The sequence below is a fragment of the Colossoma macropomum genome, unplaced genomic scaffold, assembly GCF_904425465.1.
Source record: "Colossoma macropomum unplaced genomic scaffold, Colossoma_macropomum, whole genome shotgun sequence".
Classification (NCBI taxonomy): Eukaryota; Metazoa; Chordata; class Actinopteri; order Characiformes; family Serrasalmidae; genus Colossoma; species Colossoma macropomum.
Genome location: NW_023494810.1, coordinates 33,586,355 through 33,608,854, shown reverse-complemented (window position 1 = coordinate 33,608,854; position 22,500 = coordinate 33,586,355). Strand labels below are relative to the sequence as shown.

The window sequence follows — 22,500 nt, the reverse complement described above, 5'->3', positions numbered from 1 at the left end:
CATTTTTTATTGTTGTACACTTTTACTTGAAGCTGTAGAGACAAGTTAGTCTGTATTTTACCTTGTAGAAGTTTTACGGTTACTCTCTCAGTAGAGCGCTCTGTTGTAGAGCCGCCGTCGTATCTAGAACTTACAGAAGGCCCAGAATTTAAATCATTTTTAAATCAAAATTGGTCGATTCCTCTGTCACTTCATAGTTATGCTGAGAGTTAATGTAATGCTTTAAGACTTCTGTTCAGCTCCTGAAGTCCTAACCAATAGGAAAGCTCGCTTAGCTGTATGTACCTTGATACCACAGCGAAAAACAACTCCTGATTGGCCTGTTTTCCACTCTGTGTTTCAAGAGTTGGATCCTTTTCTTTCCATACAAAACTTAATAATGAAACAAGGGTAGCTCTGAAATACTTGCAGAGTTTAAATACAAGAATGATTCTGTGAAAAAAAGTGAAATAAAAGTTTTGGACATGCATTTTTGTTCCCAAAAATCATTGGGCCTCCTCTGAAGACCGGTTTGGTTAATTCATTATGGCAAATAAATAGTAGATAAAGATGCTCAGGTTTTAGAAGAACTAACTAGCAATTAGCAACTAACCAATAGTTAACTACTAGAAATGCTAGGTGCATTTTCTGAATTTGAGCCCTCAAACCCTCCGTAGTTGTGACCTGAAGCCCAGCTGCAGTGCGCTGTGTGTTCAAATACAGTTTTAACAACACTTTATAATGCGCCGTCCTGCAGTTCACTCTGTCGGTAACACTTTACTGTAGAGTGCTGGTCATAAGGCTTTATGACACCTACATAAGCTTGTAATGACAACTGATATAGCCCTACATAAATTTGCCCATTTGCCAAGTTCGCTAAAGTAGTTTTTATGACAGATGACGTCTATTTGAATAGGCATTTATAAACATTTATGTAGGTTTATGTCAGTTGTCATGACAAGCTTATGTAGGTGTCATGTAGCCTTATGACCAGTAAAGTGTTACCACTCCGTCCTTACAGTCCATACAAGAAAACTAAGGAAATCATTGTTTTTGTGATGTCATGAAACCAAAGCATTTACATATATCACCTACAGCAGTTTAGCTCCGCCCACTCACACTGAAGTTATAGTGTTTTGAGCCTGGACTGAATTTTGAATGAGGCGCATTATGGTTTCTGATTTGCTTTCCTGTTTAAACGTGACTTTACAGTGAGGTTTAGTGAATGTTTGTGTTTCCCACCTTGTTACTCCTGGTATTTATGAGATAAATGAGTTTTACTGAGTCCTTTATCAAATTCATATTTAGAACCTGTTAATCATTTCACTATAATTTAGCCAAGCTGACTCGGAACTTATCATCATTTTACACTAAATAATTACACAGTACTTTGGAGTTTGTACCCAAAACTTACCTTGGTTAATACCTGCAGCTGTGTGCAAAAGTTTGTGCACCCCTGGCCAAATTACATATTGTTGTAAGTGTGAATAAGTGAACACATCCTCCACAGAGAACACACTTCTGCACACGTTAATGCAAAATTATTGATTATTAGCTAAATTTAACATACTGGAAAAAAATAGAGCATACAGTTTGGCCTATGCAAAAGTAATGGCACACTTTATATTCTAGATTTACATTTTTTATGTTAAATTCAGCAAATAAACAGTAATTGTGTATTAAAATGTGCAAAAGTGTGTTATCTGTAGAGGATGTGTTCATTATTCACACTGTTACAAAACATGTCATTTGACCAGCAGACCAGCGTGTGTGTGTGTGTGTGTTGTTTATCATTCTTCGGCTTCACCTCTGTCTGACCTCCATCACCACATACACACAGTGTCATGACCCCGTGACCTCATCACACCGTCAACATCTGTACACACACACACACACACAGTCCATCCGTCATCATGATGTGAGAATAACTGATGTGTGTTTGTCAGTGAGGTGTGAATTAGAACCATATGGAGAGAATTATAGGGTGAAGGGACACTGCGGCCAAATATAAAAATTTAACCATGGCTACATCTGTTGTAAACAACCCCCAGTACCCCTCCCACCTCAGCACTGCTGCAGTAGTCTCTAAAGCAGGGTGCGTAAACTTTTTGCCTTGTGGGGCCAGAGTGCAGTGGTGGGCCGAGGGCCAAAAAGACGAAACAGTATCCAGTCGGATGCAAAAGGTTGTGACTGGTCAGATAGTGTTTTGTTTATTTAAAGCAAAAAAAAATTGGCCTGTGCAAAAGTAATGGCCCCTCCTTTATTTAGTTTTTTTTTCAGACAGGTTAAACTCAGCAAATAAATTTTAATTTAATTTAAATTTGAAAAATGAAAGTTTTAATTTAATTAAAAAAAATATTTTGCGCTAAAATTTGCAAGTAAGGCTGCCTTCACATGCTTGCGTTGAGAAAAACATCATTACGCAGCCAACAGTGATTCAATATAGCACCTGAAAAAGGTTCTCCTATTGCTACAAGCTTGACATTATAACATTGTGCTATATAGAACCATATATTAAGCATCCAAATGGTTCTTTGAGTGACCAAATGGTTCTATATGGAACCATTGTCTTTACTAAAGAACGCTTGAAGAACCATTTAAGTGTAAAGTCTGCACAGCTTTGTACAAAATTTATTTCTCACACTGTTTTCAGACTTAAGAAATCCTTGTGAGTTGAGAGCGCTTAACCACCCTGATTGTCTTTTATTATTATTATTCTGTATTTTTGTAGTCTTTTCTGTATCTCTCTCATGTGCAGTAGAGGTGTGAATCACCAAAGGCCCCACGATACGATATGATCACGATACTTTAGCCACAATATATTATTGCGATTTTAAAAATTAATTTAGTGTTGAGATATATTGTGATTTATGACCTTTTTTTCAACTGTAAATTATGTCCCAAAAGGAAAACTTTGTCAACATCTGTTTTAACTAACGCAGTGGGGCACAGCTCCAGTCCTGGAGAGCCGAGTTTGGTGATTTCCCTCCTCGAAAGCACCTGATTCAATTGCCAGGTTTAGTGAGTGTGTTTGAGGGGAACTGCTGAGCTGTGCTGGACCTCCAGGATCGGAGTTGTGCACCCCTGATCTAATGAGATGAAGTTTTCAGTCTGTTCGTCTCACTTCTGTCATTGTTATTGCGGTAAAATGGGATTGTGAAGCAGACAGACTGACCGACACTGTAATAAAAACTTTACATTTTTATAATGAGTATCGATACGTGGCATCAGTGTATCGACGCAGTATTGTCGCAAAATATTGTGATACTATGCTGTATCGACTGTTGCCACCCCGGCTGGGCGTGTTCCATACATTCTGTGATGAGTAGCTTCAAATGTATCGAGATAAATTTCACGTACGTGGGAATTAAAGCTGTTCTGATTCGGCTTCGCAGTCAAACACAGACGCTCTGAGCAGACGTTCAGTTATGTGACATAAGTTTCACCAAATCCATGTTGCGTAATCTGAAAAGCTGATGTCCACAAACATGGATCAGATTACCTTCACAGTGCTTTTAACGTTATCCTCCAAAATTCAGATTATGTTGCGTTAGAGCTCAGACCTTTACTGCGTGCTGTCGGCAACCAGGACTTTCTTTTTTTTCGCTTGACTGCAAAATGAAAGTCCACTTTTTTCTTTTACACTGAGAAGCTGAAGGCTTTATGTGTGTCTCCCTGTTGCAGTCTGTGCTTCTTTTTCAGCTTTTTCTGCTTTTGTTTTAGAGGGAGGCCCAACAGAAATAAGCCTGGATCTGTTCTTCATTTTATATTAAGAATTCTTGATTTTCTGAGCTGCACATTTTCAAAACGTGTCTGAACTCCTGAGAATGGGGAAAGTGCAAGCAACTGGACACGCTGGACATTTCTAGCACTTTCTTTTACATTCAAAGTAGATGATTTTATCAATATGATTGTTTTCATACCGTTCTGAATTCTACAAAAGTGCGTAATGTAACGTATGTGGAAATTCTGAATGTTTTTGTTATGCTTGAGTGATGAATGTGCTCCAAAGGCATGTATTGGTTCATTTACATTGTATGTACTGCAGTGTGCAGTTCCATTGTTGCATGAAGCTATGTGGCAACAAAATGCAAAGCACTGGTACAAACCAACTCCCAACTCCCCTTTTTTTCAGTTTTTATTAATTGTGATATTGCCAGTAAGAAAAAAATTGTCATTTGTGTCATTTGACTAATTATAAAACAAAACTTATAAAAGTTCATGAGATGTTGTGCTGACAATTAAAGGGAAAGTCCACCAAAATGGCCTGTTATCTGCCCCTCGTATTGAGATAAATGAACCATGGTTAGCTGGTTCTGCTCTGTGATGGAGAAGCTGTTGTGTGTGGTTCTTTAAAGAAGTAGTTTAAAGAGCTTGTCGCCTTTGTGGTACTATGTAGAGCCCTGTTTGCTGAGGGTTGCTGGTAAACATGTTCCTCTCTCAACATTTTTTTGTAGGCATCAAATTTGAAAAGAGCAAAAATGAAAGAAAAACATCAAATATCATGTTTCTGTACTGTTCAGTGTAATACAGGTCAAGCAGAACTTACTGGTTTCTCTCACTGGTTTCTGTGTTCGTTAGCATTTCACACGCTGTCCCAACTCTTTTGGATTAAACTAAATGTAATAAGAGTTTGCCCAGTGCTGGACATTAGTTGCCCTTTCACTGCTATCTGTTCGCGCCAGATGTCCCAGTGTGTCTTCCGTTTACAGTCCGTCCTAAACCTAATGTGCAGCTTTAGAAATGAATGGCTGTAAATATTGAACGCCTGCAGCCGTGTATGAATAATGCACGCTGGCCCTCGGGCTGGTAAATAAAGGCCTCAGATGGACGCTCTGTGTTAGTGCGGTACGGAGAGGGCGAGGGGTGAAGGTGTGAGGGTGTTAGCGTTTAGTGTTGTACATTTATTCACATTAGCTGCTGAGCTATTTGCCTCATGGCTCTCTGTAAAAACTCTGCTGAACACGAGAGAGGTCAGGCTTTTATATCAGCGTCAGCCAGCAGGTCAGGAAGGCTTTGTGGCACCTGCTCTAATTAGCATCTCATTAATATTCGGAGTGTCTGGCCACTCAGGTAAAATCAGAATAGTAAACAAATCCACACGCAGACAGAGCTGAGGGGGAACAGCGTGGGGTCTGTGGGTGTGTGTTGAGAGTGTGAGCGCCGTCAGAGTGTTTTTGCTAATGGAAACACTTTTATAAGCAGTGAGGAAAAGATGAAAAGAAAGGGTGGAAAATGGAAGGAGATAGAAATCCATTTTGGGGAAAAGCAGGGGATAATCCGAGAGAGAGAGAGAGAGAGAGAGAGAGAGGTAGAGAGAGAGAGAGAGAGAGAGAGAGAGAGAGAGAGAGCACTTACAGTGGTCAGGCTGGAGATATAAGCTCTAATCTGCTCTCCATTTGAGATTGCTTACATCAGGAAATTGCTGCCATGATCTCCAACAGAACCAGAGAGGGAGAGAGAGAAAGTGAAGAGGGTGAGAAAGAGAGAGGATGGCAAGGGTAAGAGAGCTGCAAGAGGAAGAGAGAGAGCAGAGAGAGCACAGCGAGAAAGAGAGAGCGAGACAGAGAGAGCATATTTCTAGAGAGAAAGAGAGAGAACTTCAAACTTCCCACTGAACTGCTCAAAATATGAATCTATCAGAAATAAATATTTTAACCCATTTTAAAAACCGATAAACAGCTTCAGGACATTGGGAGATAAAGAATAAATTATTGATTATATCAGGAGAGGGTCCATTAGCGTCCACTGCAGCAAGACATGTGTACAAACCTTTTCTTTCACTCACTCTTATATATGCATATGGAATATAGAAGTGTTTTTTTCTTTTCATTTCTGCTTTACCCTTTTTAATTACATAAATATATTTCATAATTAACTTTTTTCTCTCTTATTATGTACTGCATGCATTATTATTATTATTATATACTTTTATACTATTCATTGATAATTAACACTTTCTCTTCTAATTTGTTGTATTGTTGTATATAAATCTTAGTTATATATATATATATATATATATATATATATATATATATATATATATATATATATATATATATATATATATATATATATGATTTTTGTAGTGCTTTGATAATACAACTGCAAATTAAACATTGTTAAGGTTTAAAAACACACCCTTCGCTCCCCGTCCGTACACTTCAGAACACACCTCATTTACATATATCAGTCTTAAATTCACAGTAACAAAGACAGCCTGTTGAGTTCTGAGGGATAAAGAGAGCTTGGAGGAACAATGAAGTATGACTGTGTGGTGCTCAAAACCACACAAAGTGGATCTCAAGGGAAAAATAAATAAATACAGAAACCCGTGGGCCAAGGGTCCTTTAGAAACAGCTCTGATTTTTAAGTCTGCTCCTCCTGCAGCTCCACTGTTTTAGGCTGTCGAGTTCAGATTCTGAGCTTCTTTTGTAACAGAAAACCATTAAGAAATTACAGCACTGCTGAACCATGTTCAGATTACAAAATAAGAGTCGCCCTCTGACACACTGACCCACATTCACTCATCTTCTTGACTGACCTACAATCAGGCCCACTGACCGCACGACTGTGTTCACTACCGTACAGAAAGAAAGGCTGAGGAAAAGGTCACGCCATTCATATCTGGACCGTGGTGTATTTTCTGACCGTTCGGTAGTATTAATATTAACGCGGTGAAGTCGGTGATGTTCTGCTACGGTATGTTAGTGCTGTTGTTGTATATAGTGCTGTATGTTATATAGCATCAGCACAGCTGAGCTACACATTCTCTGGAACCACAAGTACTTTTAGAGTACAGAGTGATTAGTGATTGCATGTTGCAAAACAATGTGCAACGTTATTGTCGTCCGATTTATATTCTTCTTCGTTTTCTTCTTCCTGCCGGGAATGTTTGGTATGATTGGGAATGATGGTTTTTGATTGGACGTACAGGTTTCATACAGTCATTGTTAAAGGACAATATTTTCCACATAGGAATAAATGGTACAAAAGTTTGTGCACTCAGCTTATATTACAATGACACCCTATTAACCATGTAGGATACCGTAGCAACCACCTGGCAGCCGCCGGGGATACCATAGCAACCACGTTGCAGCCCCATAGCAAACTTCTTACATACCTTAGCAACCGCCTAGCAACACGCTAGCAACCACCCGGGATACCATAGCAACCGCCCAGCAACCCCATAGCAACCTCTTGGGATAACCACCTAGCAACACCCTAGCAACCACCTGGGATACCATCGCTACCACCTAGCAACCCCATAGCAATCTTCTGGGATATTGTTCAGAGTATAGTAGAATTTACTCTGCTGTAGAGTGTATTAGTGTTCACTCTGCTGTAGAGTGTATTAGTGTTCACTCTGCTGTAGAGTATATTAGTGTTCACTCTGCTGTAGAGTATATTAGTGTCCACTCCACTGAAGAGTATATTAGTGTTCACTCTACTGTAGAGTATATTAGTAATCACTCTGCTATAGTGTATATTAGTGTTCACTCTGCTGTAGAGTATATTAGTGTTCACTCCGCTGTAGAGTATATTAGTGTTCACTCCGCTGTAGAGTATATTAGTGTTCACTCTGCTGTAGAGTATATTAGTGTTCACTCTGCTGTAGTGTATATTAGTGTTCACTCCGCTGTAGAGTATATTAGTGTTCACTCTGCTGTAGTGTATATTATTGTTCACTCTGCTGTAGAGTGTATTAATGTTCACTCTGCTGTAGAGTATATTAGTGTTTACTCTGCTGTAGAGTATATTAGTATTCACTCTGCTGTAGAGTGTATTAATGTTCACTCTGCTGTAGAGTGTATTAATGTTCACTCTGCTGTAGAGTGTATTAATGTTCACTCTGCTGTAGAGTATATTAATGTTCACTCCACTGTAGAGTGTATTAGTGTCCACTCTGCTGTAGAGTATATTAATGTTCACTCCACTGTAGAGTGTATTAGTGTCCACTCTGCTGTAGAGTATATTAATGTTCACTCCACTGTAGAGTGTATTAATGTTCACTCTGCTGTACAGTATATTAGTGTCCACTCTGCTGTAGAGTATATTAGTGTTCACTCTGCTGTAGAGTATATTAGTGTTCACTCTGCTGTAGAGTGTATTAGTGTCCACTCTGCTGTAGAGTATATTAGTGTTCACTCTGCTGTAGAGTGTATTAGTGTCCACTCTGCTGTAGAGTATATTAGTGTTCACTCTGCTGTAGAGTATATTAGTGTGTGCTCTGGTTTACAGTAGTGTTCACTCTGCTGTAGAGTATATTAGTGTTCACTCTGCTGTAGAGTATATTAGTGTTCACTCTGCTGTAGAGTATATTAGTGTTCACTCTGCTGTAGAGTGTATTAGTGTCCACTCTGCTGTAGAGTATATTAGTGTCCACTCTGCTGTAGAGTGTATTAGTGTTCACTCTGCTGTAGAGTATATTAGTGTTCACTCTGCTATATAGTATATTAGTGTTCACTCTGCTGTATAGTATATTAGTGTTCACTCTGCTGTAGAGTATATTAGTGTTCACTCTGCTGTAGAGTATATTAGTGTCCACTCTGCTGTAGAGTATATTAGTGTTCACTCTGCTGTAGAGTATATTAGTGTTCACTCTGCTGTAGAGTATATTAGTGTTCACTCTGCTGTAGAGTATATTAGTGTCCACTCTGCTGTAGAGTATATTAGTGTCCACTCTGCTGTAGAGTGTATTAGTGTTCACTCTGCTGTAGAGTATATTAGTGTGTGCTCTGGTTTACAGTAGTGTTCACTCTGCTGTAGAGGCTCTGCTGTAGAGTGCATTAGTATGCTCTCTGCTTGTTGTGTGTAACGAGGTATGAAAGCAGTTCGTCTGTGAATGTGAGGTCACTCACCTCGTTTACCAGCACTCCCCTGTGAAACAGCTAGAGCTGTACACTCAGACAGAGCACACAGCTCACTTATTGATCGAGCGTATAGATTCTGGTGTAGTTCATCAATAGATGCCATTAGCATCGTGATTAGAAACAAGGCTAAAACTCTGATTAGAAGAAGTTTCTTCATTATGAGAGTTAGTGTGTGTGTATGTGTATGTGTGTGTGTGTGTGTGTGTGTGTGTGTGTGTGTGTGTGAGATTGTGTGTGTGTGTGTGTGTGTGTGTGTGTGAGATTGTGTGTGTGTGTGTGTGTTTCTGTACATTTTCAGGACAGACTTTGTTGTGAAATCAGATAAAAACAAGACTAATTTACAGCAGCAAGAAAACTGTATAAAACTGTATGAAGTGCTTTTTCCAAAAACTTTGTTTCATTTCTTAAAAATGAAAGAGCAAAATAATTTCTTTTTGATTTAGGCTTAGAAAATTATTATTATATATAGATACCTGTAAATACATTATACAAATGGGACTTTTTTACATTTAGATATTAACACATTATATATATGAGACAGTGTATTTAGATACATATATTCCAATTTTTTTAGATACTGTCATTGTTAATTGCATGTAGGTACTTGTATATGTATAATACATATTGAACAAGCTTACAGCAGTTGAGCCCCACCCATTCACATTAAAGTGGTAGGGAGTGTTGTTCCTGCAGAAAGTCTGTGTGTGTGTATGTATGTGTATACATACATATATATACCTATGAAACCTTATTATTATTAATAGTAGTGTTAGTAGTAGTAGCAGTAGTATATATAGTATATGTATATAATAATAATACTATTACTACTACTCCTACTACAGTATATGTAAAGGTATTCATGTCTTTCTCTCTCCCTGTGTGTGTGTGTGTGTGTGTGTGTGTGTAGGTGACCCAGGTGCCAGTGGAGTTCTGTGAGCAGTACAGCAGGTGTGTGGAGTGTCTGAGCTCAGGAGACCCTCACTGCGGCTGGTGTGTTCTCCACAACAAGTGAGTCACACACACACAGTAAATAGGGCACTGATCATCGATTGTGTGCTAAATTAGTTTTATAGATCCTCTCTGTGTGGTACAGGCGCAGCGCTAAAGTGCATTGTGATTATTTTCCTTTACACTGCTGCTGCCACATGTTCATTTTTTTATCCCATGCAAAACAATCAATGCTTCTTGAATCACAGTATAAAACAACGATTTCTCCAATCTCTCTGTTTTCCCTTCAGAGCAGCCTTCGCTGGTGTGAGAGTCGCAGCTTCTGTAGCTTAGAATGGGATTCTAATACATTTCTATTATGTTTTGGGATCAAATGCTGCTTCTTCATCTTCAGTATCTTCAATAATGCAACATTTTGAAAACCAAAATCTCCAGTCCGACTGCTGAGGACCTGCCAGAGTTTCCCCTCAGGGTCAATACCCAGTTCACACAACCTCCAACGGTCCAGTGAGTGAATCCAGAAAGGAAACGTTTGGTGAAGAATCAAATGTACCCCGTTTACCCCCTAAAGCTAATATAGCTAAGAAGTGGTGGAATCTTTTTCTCCACCAATTAGCATGATGCTAACTGCACAGCTAAATCATCACTCGCCATTTTTTGATATTTTAGGCTGGATGTTTTATTACTACACGACTTTTAAAATCTTAGATTTGTAGAACAGAGAGGAACACAAACTTAATGTCAGTTTGTCACAGAATTTCTTGTCTTTTTGTCGTGAGGCGCTCAGACTAGACAACACGGCTCAGAGAGAGAATAACACACAGAGGCTACGTTCACATTACCAGTTTAAAGTGCCACAGATCTGATTTTCTGCCCTAATGTGACTCAGATCTGATGTTTTGAGAGCTGTGTGGACACAAATCTGATCATTTCAAACCCGACCTGAGCCACTTTCGTATGTGGTCCTAGATCGGATATGTATCCAATTCTTGGCCATGCGACTTTAATGTGATGCTCAGATCGGAATTCATGTGCTTTTTCTCCACTGCGCTGCGCCATCATTCAGCGTTACCATGGCAGCAGCGCTGAACAGAAGTTAAAGCCTGTAAACTGTGGAAAAGCAGCTCATCTCACCTTTTTCTCCTTCGTCTCGCTCTAATAATGAAGCTGAGAGCTGATCAGAGTTAATGATCTTCTCAGCGAAGCTCGTTCTGCTCGTTAGTTTGTGCTGATGATGCAGTGATTCATTCACGTGACGTTACTGAGTAGGATGAGCTCATGAGGGTCATTTCAGGACGCCGGTTTGTCACATTAATGACAGATTTGAGTCACTTACCTAAACGAGTGTGAACCATCGTGTCAGAGAGATCGGATATGAGCAAAAAATTGGATTTGAGCAACGAGGCTTGTAATGTGAATGTAGTCATAACGACTTTCAGCTATGAATAAGAGCTCAAACTCCCAGATGTCCTCCAGAAGTCACATGACACAAACAAAGCTAGACTTACTGGATCTGTTTGTGCTTTTATGCGGAGTGAAAGTGTAAACTGGGCATTAAGATGTGGTGAGAAACGCTGATATCACAGTGAGAGCTGGAGAAGTATTTCACTACAAACTGGCAGCTGAGCTGAAACTGTAAAGACAGTGACCTGATCTGGATCAACATTATAATCATGATATCGACTCTTATCTGCCTGTGTTTTACACACAGCTCCTCTGTCTCCGCTCCACTGTTCACGCGCATCTCTTCGCCTGTTTCTCCGCTCTTCTAGCTCTCTGATTGAATCACTCGTTAAGTGGATCTCTGACCGTCTCACACTGCAGGACTCATGAACATTCTGAGTCGTAAATATCAAACATGTCTGATAATATCGGAGGGTCTCTGATCTCAGAGTTTGATTGGATAGATAAAGATTCACTCGTTTCTCCTCTCACGCTGCAGATCATCTCCGTTGTCAGTCGCTTCCGATCGAGTTTCCAACCTGGAGAATCGCTTCAGATTTTCAAAATTTGTCACAAGGGGCGAATCGGGCTTAAAATCGGGCGAAAAGTCAGGTAGTGTACGCCCAGCCTTACAGAAAATTGGAGCCACTCAGTTTGACAGGAAATCCATACAGCTTTGGTAGAGCTCTTTCTTCATATAATGCATCTCACTACACTGTGGACAGCATTAGTTCTGTTCCTGAAACAAATGTCAAGCACAATTCACCTCCAGTTCGACAAATGACATCATTACCGAATCAATGTTATCAACCCAATCAATATCATTACAGAATTGAATCAACATCATTACCGTAATCTCGCCTCGCAAAGCACCGCCCAGCTGCCGTCGACTCCGCGCTGCATGTTTCTGCCTCGAAACGTCGGATCAGTTTACTCCACTGTCCGTTTGATCCCGTTCAGCAGCAGGAGTGAATTATTACCTGCGATTTGACCGTTCTGGTCCAGAAGTCAGACGTCCCTGACGTGTTATTCCGTCTGTGGTCTTTTGCCTGATCACATTTCTTTTTAAGCTTGGCTTTGTGGATCCGTGTTCTCCCTCTTTTCTTCCTGCTGCATAATTGGAGGATAAAAAGTCTAATTTGTTAACTTCTAGACAGCTTTTCAGGGGAGAGACATCATCTCCGGTTAGCCGAACAGAAATGAGACACTTAATTAAATGAAAAGGCCTCCTGGAGGAGCAGCACGGCTCGGAACACACAGAGAGGTTTCAAAGGCGCCTCACAGCCCTCAGGCAGCGAGGAGCTAAGCAGGAGTTCTCCAAGGTTGCTCCAGTGTTTTTCCCAGGTTTCTTCAACATTTATCCAAAGTTTCTTCGTTGTTCCTCCAAGTGTTTCTACAGCACGTCTCCTGTGTTGTCCAATGTCTCTCCAGTATTTCTCCAGTGTTCATCCAGTATTTCTCCAATGTTCATCCAGTATTTCTCCAGTGTTTGTCCAGTGTTGTCCCAGTATTTCTCCAGTGTTCATCCAGTATTTCTCCAATGTTCATCCAGTATTTCTCCAGTGTTTGTCCAGTGTTGTCCCATTATTTCTCCAGTGTTTATTCACATTTCTCCAGTATTTCTCCAGAATTTTTCCAGTATTTTTCCAGTGTTTCTCCAGTGTTTCCCTAGTATTTCTCCAGTGTTCAACTAGCATTTCTCCAGTATTTCTCCAGTGTTTCTCCAGTGTTCACCCAGCATTTTTCTAGTATTTCCCCAGCATTTCTTCAGTGTTTCTCTAGTGTTTCCCCAGTATTTCTCCAGTGTTCATCCAGTATTTCCCCACTGTTTCTCTAGTGCTCACCCAACATTTCTCCAGTGTTGCTCCAATGTTTCTCTAGTGTTCACCCAGGCTTTCTCCAGTGTTTCTGCAGAGTTTTTCCAGTATTTCTCTAGTGTTTCCCTAGTGTTCCTCCAGCATGTCTCCAGTGTTTCTCCAACATTTCTCCAGTGTTTGTCCAACATTTCTCCAGTGTTCGTCCAGCATTTCTCTGGTGTTTCTCCAACATTTCTCCCATGTTTGTCCAGTATTTCTGCAGTGTTCGTCCAGTATTTCTCCTGTGTTTCTCCAACATTTCTCCAGTGTTTCCCCAGCATTTCTCCAACATTTTTCCAGTGTTCATCCGTCATTTTTCCAGTTTTTCTGTAGTGTTCATCCAGCATTTCTTCAGTCTTTCTACAGTGTCTCCACAGAATGTATTCAGTTCTCATCCAGTATTTCTCCAGTATTTCTCCAGTGTTTGTGTAGCATTTCTCCAGTGTTTCTGTATTGTTTCTGCAACATTGCTCCTGTGTTTTTCCAGTGTTTCTCCAGTGTTTATCCCACATTTCTCTCTGATTTCGTAAGCATTTCTCTGAGTCTCTCTAATGTTTCTCACTACAATTTCCCAGTACATTGTTTTACAGTGTTTCTCCAGTGGTTCTCTAGTTTTCCCTCAGTGATTCCTCAGTAGTTCCTTACGATATACTCACAGCATTTCCCCAGTGATTCCCGAGAATTTCTCTCTTTCTTCAGATGTACTTCAGCGTAACCCAAGCTTCGCCCCAAGGTCCTTCTTTAGCGTTTCCCCAACATTTATTAGGCAATTTTCTAGAGTTTATTGGACTCCTGGGTGTGTTTATATTTCAAAGACACCAGCTTGTTTTATATCCAATCTCACTTTATATGAATCTCAGTGAGACTGATCCTCATTCCTGTCCTATTTCCTGATCCTTATTAAATATGAGGCTGTTAATTATAATTTTTTATGATATATCAGAGCTGGGTGGGGCTTTCATATCTGAAGGGAGATTCATTAGAGTTATAACCGTCTCCTAAACCTCACAGTGTTCGCATTTTACTTCCAATCAGATTCACTGACTCACTGTAGGGCTCTGTATGAGATAATAAAGAGATTATAGCATAGTTTGAACCTAATGTTAGTGTTAGACACTTTTAGGCTCTGGGCGTTTATTCATTAGTTTCTGTCTGTATGAATATTTGATGGTTTTGTTGTTTCCTTGCAAAGCCGTTGGGTTTCCAGCGTTGATCATGAGCCTTTTTATTCAAATAGAAGAGATCAGGGACGTTCTTACACTCTAAAAAAGAAATAAATGGTGATTGGCTACATTGGGTTCTAGGAAAAATTAGTGTAGAAAGCTTTGCATTATGTGGAGGTTCTGCAGATTTTTAAAAGGTTCTTCACGCTCACATTTCATTTACAAAACCGATTCTTGTGCTTCATTCTTTTAAGTGCATTCAGTAGTATGTATATTCAGTGGTACATGTATTCAGTAGTGCATATACTCAGTAATGTGTGCCTTCAGTAGAGCCTATATACAGTAGTGCGTGTTTTCAGTGGTGAGTTTATTGAGAAGTGTGTAGTCAATAGTGCATATATTCAGTACTGCATGTGTTCAGTAGTTTGTATATTCACTAGTGCTTGTGTTCAGCAGTGTTTTAGTCAGTTGTGTGTGTACTAAGTAGTGCATTTGTTCAGTAGTATGTGTATTCAGTCATGCGTATATTCACTAGTACTTGTATTCAGCAGTGGATTTATTCAGTAGTGCATATATTCAGTAATAGTGTTATCAGTAATGTGTTCAGTATTCAGTAGTGTATGTATTCACTAGAATTCCTCTTAAGTAATGTGTATACCCGGTAGTGCATGCATTCAGTACAGCGTTTATTCAGTAGCATGTGTATTAAGCAATGTGATTTTTAATAGTTCATGTGTTCAGTAGTGTATATATTTATTAGTTTGTTGATTCATGTGTATGTTCAGTAGTATGTTTATTCAGTGTGTGTTAAGTGCATTTATTGAGTAGTGTGTGTATTCAGTGTTGTGTATGTTCAGTAGTGTGTTCAGTATTCAATAATGTATTCAATAGAACATTTCTTCAGTAATGCATATATTCAGTAGTGCATGCATTCAGCATAACGTTTATTCAGTAGTGTGTGTATTCAATAATGTGTGTGATTTTTGAATGGTTCATGTGTTCAGTAGTGCATATATTCATTAGTTTGTTTATTCAGTAGTGCTTATGTTCAGTAGTACATGTGTTCAGTAGTGCATGTAGTCAATAGTGCATTTATTCAGCAGTGCATATATTCAGTAAGACGTTTATTCAAGTGTGTTTATTCAGTAGTGCATATATTCAGTAGTGTGTATATTCAGTAGTGCATGTATTTAGTAGCGCGTTTATTCAGTAGTGAGTTTTATTACTAGTGCGTGAATTCAGTACTGTGTAAATTCAGTAGTGTATGTATTCAGTAGTGCGTGAATTCAGTAGCGAGTTTGTTTAGTAGTGTGCGTATTCAGTAGTACATATACTCAGTAGTGCTTTTTGTCAGTAGTTGGTGTTTTTCAGGACACAAGCAGCAGCTTTTACACAAATTTCAACAACAGCGTCTGAATCATCAGATTCCAGCCATAATAATTACACTGAGAGGACCCGAGCGTATATGTGTGTTGTGTCTGATGGGGCTGTTTGTATGGGTGGTAACCATGGCAACCGCACTTGTAGCTGAGCTTTGATTCAATGCCTTTGTGAGGCAATTATAGTGGAGATGTTTGAATGACTTTGAGAGCTTGTCTGTGTGTGTGTGTTTGTGCGTGTGTGTGTATCTGTGCCTGTTTGTCTGTGTGCGTGTGTGTGTGTGTGTGTGTGTGTGTCTGTGTGTGTCTCTGTGTGTGTGTCTGTGTGTGTCTGTGTATGTGTGTGTGTCTGTGTGTGTGTCTGTGTGTGTGTGTGTGTGTGTGTGTGTCTGTGTGTGTGTCTGTGTGTGTGTGTGTGTGTGTGTGTGTCTGTGTGTGTCTCTGTGTGTGTGTCTGTGTGTGTCTGTGTATGTGTGTGTGTCTGTGTGTGTGTCTGTGTGCCTGTGTGTGTGTGTGTGTGTCTGTGTGTGTGTCTGTGTGTGTGTGCCTGTGTGTGTGTGTCTGTGTGCCTGTGTGTGTGTCTGTGTGTGTCTGTGTGTGTGTCTGTGTGTGTGTGCCTGTGTGTGTGTGTGTGTGTCTGTGTGTGTCTGTGTATGTGTGTGTGTCTGTGTGTGTGTCTGTGTGTGTGTCTGTGTATGTGTGTGTGTGTCTGTGTGTGTGTCTGTGTGTGTGTCTGTGTGCCTGTGTGTCTGTGTATGTGTGTGTGTCTGTGTGTGTGTCTATGTGCCTGTGTGTCTGTGTGCCTGTGTGTCTGTGTGTGTGTGTCTGTGTGTGTGTGTGTGCTGTGTGTGTGTGTGTGTGTGTGTGTGTGTGTGCCTGTGTGTGTGTGTGTGTGTGTGTGTGTGTGTGTGTGTGTGTGTGTGTGTGTCACCTTGAAGTCTTCACTCTGACAGTCAGCGCTCGTTGTCACTCCAGACACGGCGGTTGTTGACATTTTGTCAGTTTGCATTTTTAGACGCCTTTTGATGCCCCTCGTCATACATTATATTAAAGAGCTCATATTCTACCTTTTTCTAATATACATACTCTACGTTTTTTCTTCCCCTTTTCTTCTCTCTCTCTTTCACTATTCTGTTTCTTTCTCTTTCTTTCTTTTTTATCTCTCTCTCTCCCTCTGTATCTCCCCTCTCTTTCCCTAGACCTCTCTCCCTCTCTGCCTGTCCTCTTCCTTTTTTTCACTCTTTCTCTCTCATTTTCTCTTTCTCTGTGTGCCAAGAACAGTCATAAATCATTTGTACGTTATCATGTTTCCAACATCTCTTGTTGCTGTACCTTTAAGACTGATATATGTAAATAAAGCTCTATTCTGATTGGATGCCCTGTATTGTGCCTCACTCAAAAACTTCCTTTGCAATAATTCTGCTACAGGCTCTCTGCAGGAACAGCACTCTTTAACACATGAATGGGTTGGGCTATACTGCTGTAGACTGGGAGGGGCTTAACTGCTTTAGGCTGAATGGGTGGAGCTAAACTTCTGTAGGCTGAATGGATGAAACTAAACTGCTGTAGGCTGAATGGGTGGAGCAAAACAGCTGTAGGTTTAATAGGAGGAGCTAAACTGCTGTAGGCTGAATGGGCGGGGCTAAACTTCTGTAAGCTGAATGGATGAAACTAAACTGCTGTAGGCTGAATGGGAGGGGCTAAAATGTTGTAGCCTGAATGGGCGGGGCCAAACGGTTGTAGGCTGAATGGAGGGGGAGTGAAACAGTGTTTACTCTTCTAATTATTTTCTTGCGTTTTCCTGTTGTGCTGTGTGTTTACCTGCCTGCTCCTCTCTCAGGTGTATGAGGCGGGACAGGTGTGAGAGATCAGACGAGCCGTTCCGATTCGCTGAAGAGATCGACCGGTGCGTTAAAGTCACCGCCCACCCGGACAGCATCGCCATGTCCGAACACAGTGTCCCGGTCAGTCTGACTCTACAGGCTTTAGTTCATGACTTTTATTTTGTTTTTCTGCGTTATGTTTCTGTGTAACTGCTCTGCATGAGCTCAGTGCACTTTTCAACGCTATAAGTTACAGTTTTATTATGTGTTTATTATATTTTATAACAATGTTATATTTGTTTCTCTTTTAAATTTGCTGTTTAGATTCAACCAGTATTTAAAAACATTTAACAGGTTTCAAAATAAACATGAACTTTTAAATTTACTCATAAAATATGAGGTATTGATTAGAATCTGTACTGAATGTGCTTAGAGTCTATGGTACTGATTATTTTGGGGTATTGATCAGGATGAGGTTTTGATCAGAGTTTGGTATTGATATAGGATGAGGCATTGGTACTGATTAGTTTGGTGTATTAATTAAGATGATGTATTGACCAGAATTGTATATTTATTAGAATGAGATATTGGCCAGAATTTGGCGTTGATTGGGATGAGATATTGATCAGTGCAAGGTACTGATTAATTTTAGGTATTGATTAGGATCAGGTGTTGATCAGTATGAGGTACTGATTAGTTTGAGGTATTGGTTATGATGATACACTGATCAGAGTGAGGTACTGATTAGTTTGAGGTATTGATTAGGATCAGGTATTGATCAGTATTATGGACTGATTAGTTTAAGATATGATTAGGACGATACATTGATCAGTGTGAGGTACTGATCAGCTTGAGGTATTAATTAGGATCAGGTATTTATAGGTGTGAGGTACTGATTAGTTTGAGGTATTGATTAGGATCAGGTATTGATCAGTGTGAGGTACTGTTTAGTTTGAGGTATGGATCAGAGTGAAGTATTGATCAGTGTGTTGTGTTGTTTTTTCAGCTCCTGCTGGAGGTCAGTAATGTCCCTGACCTGTTGGCTGGTGTCAGCTGCTCCTTCGGAAGTCTGGCTGAGGTTGAAGGTCACGTCAACGGGAACAGGGTCATGTGTCTCTCTCCGACGGCCAAGGAAATCCCACTCATACCTGCAGATCAAGGTGAGAGCTGGTGGGGGGCATAATGACCTTAAAGTGATACAGCATTAATTAGCATGGTCCTCATCACTCGCTCATCTTAAAGCGTGCGGAGGTGTTCAGTATCTCTAACAGTCTTGATTATGTGGTTTCTGACACTGTTATCTATGAAGATGGACTAACTGGCTTTATTTATGATATTACTGTTAAATATATTTACTAAAATAATTTACAAAGGATAACAAAACACAGAAATGAAGGAAAAATAAGTCAGTTGGACTGTTAGTGAAAAATAAGTGATAAAAAGTGACCTTTTGTTGCCCAGAAAATGCTAATCAAAAAGCCAGTGGGCCGCCAGCTTTGCCGTCAGGGGGCCGACAGTGGGCCGCTGTCCTCTTACTATCTGGGATATTAAAATAGGCCTTGAGGTGAAACACAAGAAAATAATGATAAAGATGATAAAACAACTATGAAAGACGAACAATGAAGAAATCAATTAAAGCAAAGCATCAAGTTTTCCTTTAATAACTGTGGGGTCTTTAATGGCTTGGGTTGTTTGTGAGTCAGGCAGCTTCTTATTGTGTCTGTTTTGGTCTCTTTCTTTCTCTCTCTCTCTCTCTCTCTCTCTCTTCTCTCTCTCCCTCTCTCTCTCTCTCTTTCTCTCTCTCCCTCTCTTTCTCTCTCTCCCTCTCTCTCGCTCTCGCTCTCTCTCTCTCTCTCTCTCTCTCTCTCTCTCTCTCCCTCTATCCCTCTCTCTCTCTCTCTCTCTCTCTCGTCTCTCTGTCTCTCTCTCCCTCTCCCTCTTTCAGACTGGTCAGGTGTGGAGTTGAAAGTGATTTCTAAAGAGACCGGTCAGATGGTGGCCAGCACAGAAGTTAAATTCTACAACTGCAGTATGCACAGCATGTGAGTATTAGCCTTTCTTAGCTCAGTCTGTCATCTCAGCAAGACCTTTTCAAAAACATCGAGAGATATTTCTGTTGGCAGTTTTTCGCTTACGTTTTTAAAGTGACGTCCACCCTACAGCGGGTTAACGACCTTACCTGAAGAGGGCAGCAGTTCACTTACAGCGTAGTTTTTCCAACTAATTTTGGACCATTTCTATTGGTCCATTAATCATGGAATGTAAAGAGAAAGTTGTTTTTTTTTTAATTCTGTAAAAAAATGAAAAATGAAAATGGCAAAATGAGATTCTGTTCAGACAGAGATGAAGTGCTGGTTTCGATGGTGATCAGCAGAACCATTTCATGCTTAAATGGCTGTCTTCATGGTGAAATGGTTCTTCAGATTGATGGAGAGTGTGTTGCATATGGTTCTGTACAGCACCTTTTTGAAAATGGTTCTAAAAAGCACCACAACAGCGTTCTTATGTTATATCAAGCTTGACATCGTAACAATAGCAGAGCCCTTTTTGGTGTTATATAGAACCATAAACAACACATTCTCCGTCAATCTGAAGAAACATTTACGCCGTGCAAGAAACCATTTAATCATGCAAAGGGTTCTTTGAGTGTTCATGGTTCTATACAGAACCATTGTCTTTACTAAAGAACCCTTGAAGAACTATAATGGGCAGCTTAAAAGGTGCCCTTTGTTTTTTTTTCTGTGGTGGTGATTTTGCTCTTGGTGAACAGAACCTTAGTTTGTCAGAACATTGCCAAATATTTTATTGCTGCAGCTCTCAAAGGGGAACTCCACCAAATTTTCTAAATATTTACATAATTCAGTGTGTGAGAGTGGTTTGGTGTGAGATGGTTCAGATCTCTTTACAGTGGTGGTGATAGGAACCAGGGGTCGCCATGACTACAACACAAATATAGACATTTTATTTACTATCCAGAACCACCAGTGAACCTACATGAGTCTTCTGAGTCTATATGGAATGTTGATGATGGAAAATAGTGGAAAATCTGAAAGAATAAGTTTTCTTTGGGGACTATTTTGCCTCACAGCGCCCTGCATGTATCCCTCCACCATGAATGGAGTTTAAGTTCTCTAAACTATCATAAAACAGTGTCTCAGTCATCAGGCAGTGAATTTCATAACCATTTCATGTAGTAACTTTCTGTGAGGGAGCTTTTAGAGGTGGACGTCTGGTTCCTATCACCACCACTGTGAACAGTTCTGATTCGGTAAGTTTATCTAGAACGGAGCGTTTCACACCAAACCACTCTGAACGACTTTGTTTACATCTTAAGCATTTAAGTAGAAATTTTAAAAAATCGGTGGAGCTCCTCTTTAACATCAATTCACACAAATGGTCAAATATCAGAATATTCACTTTTGTCAGCCTTAGTTTTGTAGTGGGAAGAAGAGCTTCAGTGTTCTTCCCAGTTTTCATCCCTGATTACATCACCAGCCGTTCAGCTCAGAGTTCAGAGGGTAATGAGGGTGTTCGCATCAGCAGAACTGCTAAGAGTGTATATAATATTTAATCTCTCGCTCTGAAATCATGCAGGCGACCGATCTGTCTTCATAACGCAGCGGCGTTTATGAAAGCATGTGAACATCTGTACTGAGTGTAAACCTCTGTTCTGCAGGGATTTCAGCAGCTGCAGCTCCGCATTCTGTTTCTCACTCTTACACTGATATTAATATTTCACTGTAAACAGCTTCTCTCCTCTCCCTCACCTTCCCCCTCCCTCCCCCTCCCTCTCTTCAATAATAATAATAATAATAACTTTATTTATATTAAGCTCATAGTGCTTAGTGCAATAAAAGGTGAAACTAAAGCAGGTGTTTATAATACAAAGAAAAGATGCATAAACTGTACACTCTTCAAGGGTTCTTTAGTGAAGACAATGGTTCTATGTAGAACCATGAACATCCAACGAACCATTTGCATGCTTAAATAGTTCTTCAGATTGATGTTAAAAGTGTGGTAAATGGTTCTGTATAGCACCAAAAAGAGTTCTGCTCTTGTTACGATTACCATTTTCTAAAAGGTTCTATATAGAACCATATACAACACATTCTCCATCAATCTGAAGAACCATTTCACCACGCAAACAACTGTTTAAGCATGCAAATGGTTCTTTAAGTGTTCATGGTTCTATATAGAACCACTTTCTTTACTAAACAACCCTTGAAGAGCCATCTTTTTCCAAAGACAGTGGTTCTGTTTAGAAACGTAGAACCCTTTCATGCTTAAGTGGTTCTTTGCATGGTAAAAGGATTCCTCAGATTGATGGAGAATGTGTTGTATAGGGTTCTTGTCACAGAATGTCATGGTGGATGCTGTGGTGAATGTTGTGGTGGATGTTGTGGTGAATGTCGTAGCGGATGTTGTGGTGGATGTGGTGAATGTTGTGGTGGATGTCGTGGGGAATGTCGTGGCGGATGCTGTGGTGAATGTTGTGGTGAATGTTGTGGTGGATGTTGTGGTGGATGTTGTGGTGGATGTTGTGGCGGATGTTGTGGTGAATGTTGTGGTGGATGCTGTGGTGAATGTTGTGGTGAATGTTGTGGTGGATGTTGTGGTGGATGTGGTGAATGCCGTGGTGGATGTCGTGGCGGATGTCGTGGCGGATGTTGTGGTGAATGTTGTGGTGGATGTCGTGGTGAATGTCGTGGCGGATGTTGTGGCGGATGCTGTGGTGAATGTTGTGGTGAATGTTGTGGTGGATGTTGTGGTGGATGTTGTGGCGGATGTTGTGGTGAATGTTGTGGTGGATGCTGTGGTGAATGTTGTGGTGAATGTTGTGGTGAATGTTGTGGTGAATGTTGTGGTGGATGTTGTGGTGGATGTGGTGAATGCCGTGGTGGATGTCGTGGCGAATGTCGTGGCGGATGTTGTGGCGAATGTTGTGGTGGATGTCGTGGCGAATGTCGTGGCGGATGTTGTGGTGGATGCTGTGGTGGATGCTGTGGTGAATGTTGTGGTGAATGTTGTGGTGAATG

The 22,500-nt window shown here is 40.3% G+C and overlaps 1 protein-coding gene across 1 annotated transcript in view; it reads left to right on the top strand.

The window, feature by feature from the left end:
- The window catches only part of LOC118799504 (plexin-A2-like), a 137,708-nt gene that overhangs the window by 59,897 nt on the left and 55,311 nt on the right, over positions 1-22,500 (top strand). The window contains exons 5-8 of the mRNA XM_036559430.1: positions 9,760-9,860; positions 17,482-17,605; positions 18,471-18,624; positions 19,410-19,506. Coding sequence (XP_036415323.1) covers positions 9,760-9,860; positions 17,482-17,605; positions 18,471-18,624; positions 19,410-19,506 — 476 coding nt within the window. The remainder of the gene's footprint in view (positions 1-9,759; positions 9,861-17,481; positions 17,606-18,470; positions 18,625-19,409; positions 19,507-22,500) is intronic.